Source organism: Fulmarus glacialis, unplaced genomic scaffold (assembly GCF_000690835.1).
Source record: "Fulmarus glacialis isolate BGI_N327 unplaced genomic scaffold, ASM69083v1 scaffold40923, whole genome shotgun sequence".
Classification (NCBI taxonomy): domain Eukaryota; kingdom Metazoa; phylum Chordata; class Aves; order Procellariiformes; family Procellariidae; genus Fulmarus; species Fulmarus glacialis.
The window spans coordinates 2324-7143 of NW_009204350.1; the positions used below are offsets into that span (position 1 = coordinate 2324).

The 4820-nt window shown below is 35.3% G+C and overlaps 1 protein-coding gene across 1 annotated transcript in view; it reads left to right on the forward strand.

Moving 5' to 3' along the window:
• LOC104074733 (fasciculation and elongation protein zeta-2-like) overlaps positions 1-3989 on the forward strand; it is a gene marked incomplete at both ends in the record, with an annotated part of 5039 nt that extends 1050 nt beyond the window's left edge. Inside the window, 2 exon segments of the mRNA XM_009574958.1 lie at positions 2283-2399; positions 3845-3989. Coding sequence (XP_009573253.1) covers positions 2283-2399; positions 3845-3989 — 262 coding nt within the window.
• Positions 3990-4820: the final 831 nt, after the last annotated feature.

A 4820-nucleotide genomic window follows, 5' to 3' on the forward strand; every position in this document is an offset into this window, starting at 1 on the left:
CTTTCTCGATTTGAGTCTGATGATTATCCCTTGAATTTGACTTGGTTTTATTCTAATTTTTATTAGAGTGTTTGTTCAGATTTTCTAAGCGGTTTTAGAGTAGTTAAATTCTTACGTTTAAAGTAAAAAGACTTAGAACCCCCCCATGCTGTGATCTTGTTGTGTGACTGAAAAATGGGCTGGAAGACTGATGGATTTCTTGATAAGGAACTAGGTACAATTAAAAAAAAAAAGTTTCATATAGTTTTTGTAAGTTCTTTGCAGGAAGTTATGAAGGAACTACATAAAAAAAATGTAAAGTGGTGTTGCTGGATTACAAAGAATCTTAGGTATGCTGCCAGTAGAGGGAAAATCAGTTTATGGATTAAACATATCTCAAGTTTTTTCAGCTGTCACTCCACCTGGCATGCCTTTTGATATGTAAAGCCCATCTGTTTGGGAACATTTGACATACTTTTTTTTTTTTTGCTTCTCTGTGTTTCAGCAATATTTCTGGATATGTGACAGCACATATGGACCAGCTAGTGGCTTGTTTTAACTTTCTTACAATGAATACTAACAGCTAAGCAACACTTCCTTGGTGCGTTTGAAACTAATAATATGCTGTTGAACTTGTGCTTAAAGTATTTATCTTCCTGTTTTAGTAGGAAAAAATGTAAGGTGAATGAGGCTGATTCATCTAATCTTTGTTGCTTCACATCACAGATCTGTGAACACTTACACGGCTCTGACAGTGAAAGAAGTGGTTGGGTGGAAGTGTTGTACAGTGGTACAAGGAACAGGATTGTGCAATTGCTTGTTTATTGTGTTTTTGTTAGGTTACTTTTAAACAAGTCATTCCCTGGTGGGAGCATGAGGACAGAAACAGGCATGGAGTGTGGCTGGGTGGAAGGGCAGGTGGTTCTTTTGGCATCAGCTGTAGCTTGGGCTGGTTTAGGTGATTTACTAGCCTAAATTATCAGAATATATTCTGATAGTCTCTCAAAATGTTGTTTCTGGAGATGTCAGGAGGGGAAGCTGACCTCCTTCTAGATAAACTTATCCTTGCTTACTATCCCACAGTTGTTGTCATAATCGTATGTACATGGAAAAACATTTGAGGACTGCAGGCGTTAAAGAATGTCAAAACTGGGATGTATCTGTGCAGTAGGTGAACAGATATTCTTAGTGGGGCCCTGTCACTGCATGTTTATTGGAACTCAGATTCTGGAAAAAAGTGGACATTTTACTTCATTCTGATGGCTGAAGAAATACAAATTGTATGTTTTCCCCTATAGACTAGCTATCTGGGGATATCAGTAGCATCTTCAAAATGAACCTGAAAACTGTCAAGGTTTCTGAAGAAACTGGGAAAATTGGAGGATTTACAATAAAAATTGAAAATTGATACAGTGAGACCAAGGACTTTATGCAGCTAGTCATAATGCTTGTAAATTAGCCCAAAGATCAGTTAAAGCGCTTGAGCTCAAAATGTCAAAGGTTATGGGTTGCAGCTTTTGGGTTCTGGGGGGCTTTTCTAGGTTGGTTTGGGTGGAATCTAGTAATAGTCAAAGTGCAGAAAAAGCAAACAACTTTGTAAATAAACTAGAATATATCACTGTGTGAGAGTGAAATACACCTGACTGATTAAGGAGGGGACTTTTATTTTACTATGTGTACATCTTTGGTTTTGAAGGATGAGTGTAATTTGATGGTATATTTGTGGGAACAGCGTTACTTCTGTTTGTTTTTGAAAAGACCCTGAGATACTCAACAATATATTTTTAAAATAATCTGGGGTGATAACCATGTTCTGTTTTTTAAAACAACTTTTTTTCGTGTCTTTTATTATGTGAAAAAGTAGAACTATAAAAGCATGTAAAATAACAGGTTTGTGTAATGTTGAAGATTATAGGTAGGTTTTCACCCCACACTGACAAATGTCTATCTTCATTTAAGATTTAAATATCTACATTGGATTGACTGCCTTCCGTGCAGATATCTGCATGTCATTGTGTATATGGTCTTTATATGCTGAGGGTATTTAAAGACTGACAGCTATTTTAACTTTCTCCAACTGCAGTTTTGATTTCAGTTGTTAAGGTACTTCAGTTTCCAGGTGTTTGACAGCAAGAATCATTGATTCCATTATTATGGGCAAGGAATCTGTTTCATTCTTAAAATTCAGTATTAGTTTCCCTTTTGTTTTTTATGTATGTACATGTATTTTATATATATATACACACACACAGAAGTGTATATATATATATATTTATATAAATACACGTTTTCATGCTTTCTAGGTAAATGATAACCTGAACCTTGACCTGTCAGATGACGAAGAGCTGAGAGAACAGCTGGATATGCATTCTATCATTGTTTCCTGCATCAATGATGAACCACTCTTCACAGCGGAGCAGGTAATGTGTTCAGCAAAGACAGAGTTGTTGATGTTTTGTTCTAGTCTGTAATTATTTTTTGTTCTTCTTCCTTGCTGTTCACCATAGCTAAGCTGCTTGATTGTTCTTTATTTAGGATCGTAATAATGTGTGAGATATTACTACATCATTCAGATTTGAAGAGTATTCCAATGCTTCACGTGAGGTTGATAGAATCATAGAATCATTAAGGTTGGAAAAGACTTCTAAGATCATCGAGTCCAACCGCCCAACACTACCATGTCCACTAAACCATGTCCCTAATGTCCAGGGTCTTTGAAATCTTTATACATTTCTTACTATAAATTAGTCAGGAATACTACTAAATTAAATATATGTGTTAAGAAGCAAAAATATTTTCAGAATATTGGTGGTATTGTAGAGTTCGTCGTTTTCCAGCATGACTGTATGGCCATTCATATCTTCACATGGCTTTGTGGTTAGCGAGAATTCTTTGAAGTTTTTGCCTAACATGAGAACAGATCAACAGTACTGCTACTAAGCTTTCAAATTACTTAGTGTCTGAAGGCTTCTGTTACAAATCCATGGATTTACTTAAGTTATCTTGAAAATTGCTCTTCTGAGTAATGTTAATGACTGTCCATTAAGCTCCTGCTTTAGTAAGCAAACGCAAGGATATATTTTCTTGTTGTTTAAATGGTTACCTGTGAACTCTGATGAACATGGGTTTTAAGAGTATGAGAGACAGGATTGCTTGAACTGCCTCAGCTCTTTTTTACTGTGCGGTGGCTCTCAGCATTATCTCCAGCCTCTAAACCTGTAAAAGTTGATGTGTTATTTATTCAGTTAATAATTTAGCCTGTAGAAATATGGTCATTTCTGTACTGCAAAGTAAGCTCTCTGTGCACAGGATTTCTGTTCTCATACTTTTTGTCTGGCTTGGGTCTTATGCCCAGGGATGCAAATCAGCTTCAGGTTATGATGGATCAGTTAATAAAACGTCTCATAAGCACAGTGGATTTTCACGTTATTTGGAGCTTTTTTTTTTTTGCTTAGAGAAGTGTAGTGAAATGGGGGGTGGGGAGGTAATTGATTTTTGTTGTTGTTTTGTTTTCCTTCAACTGAATACTCAGGAAAGATATTCTAGCTCACTCTTTAGTTCAGTTCTCTTAAGCAGAACCTTCATATAGAAATAATTGCGTAGTTTCAACACACTGCTTGTTATGAGATCACCAGTTTACCTTGAAAAGGTAGGCTTATTCTCAGAGAGCAAGGATGGGGAGGAGATGTCAATACGATTTTGTTGATTCTCTTCATCCAGTCTTGGTATTAGTTTCATGCAGCAGCATCTTCGCTAACTGAAAGTAAAAAAAAAAAAACCTTAAGCTCTTAACAGTTTTGCTTCAAATTGCAGGCTGTTTCTCTTTGAGCAGGAGGGTTTTCATAAGGGTTTTCATTTTTTGAAGGTGATTGAAGAAATAGAGGAAATGATGCAGGAATCGCCTGATCCAGAAGATGATGAAACACCCACCCAATCAGATCGGCTCTCGATACTTTCCCAGGAAATTCAGACGCTCAAGAGATCCAGTACGAACAACAGCTATGAAGAGAGTAAGTGATATTTATTTAGTATTTTGCTCTTATGCTTATTGAAAATAGTTTAAAGGGTAAGTTTACCGTGTGTTTGATTTATAGCAAGTCATTCTTATGAAATACCTGCATTCAAAAATATTTTCGAAATGCTCTGAAAAAATAAACCAGAGTTAGAATATAAATAGAAGACTTATCTTTGTCAGCTTCCATAACTTAGAATAAAAATAAAACTTAATAGAATTTCAAATTAAAGCAAATATGCTGAAGCTTGATTCACTGGAATGAGGTCCCTTCATAGTAAAGTGATAAGTCGATCATTTGTATTAAACTTTATTAATTTCTATATTTTAAAGTGAGACAATTTCTTGAGGCTAGTACACTGTGTTTAAGAAGATTAGCTAAAGCTCTTGAAAGCTATGCAGTAAATAAAGAAAATGGTATTTCTTTGGTACTGTTTCAGTCACTGCAACATATCTTGATATACAGTAACACAAAAATAAGGCAACTGTTGTTTTTTTTTTCCCATAAGGACCTTGCATATTTTTCTCTCCTCCCCTTCCTTTCCTCTTCAAAAAGCTTAAAAGATAAACAAAAATCTTTGTATCTTCTTCTACTCAAATGAAATCATCTGTTCTTCCCTGTACAAAAGGAAAGGAGAAATTACATGTATAGTTTAATTGTAGTAGGTTAAATTGTATGCAAAAGAAACCTGTGATTAATCAGTTTCATGATAGAAATTTATTTCATCTGCGTATTTGTCAAAATCAATTCTAGAAGGTGATAGGTACACAAAGAATATTTCCTAGATGATTCTTTGGTCCCTCTTACAAAGTTTCTTTCCTATAGTCT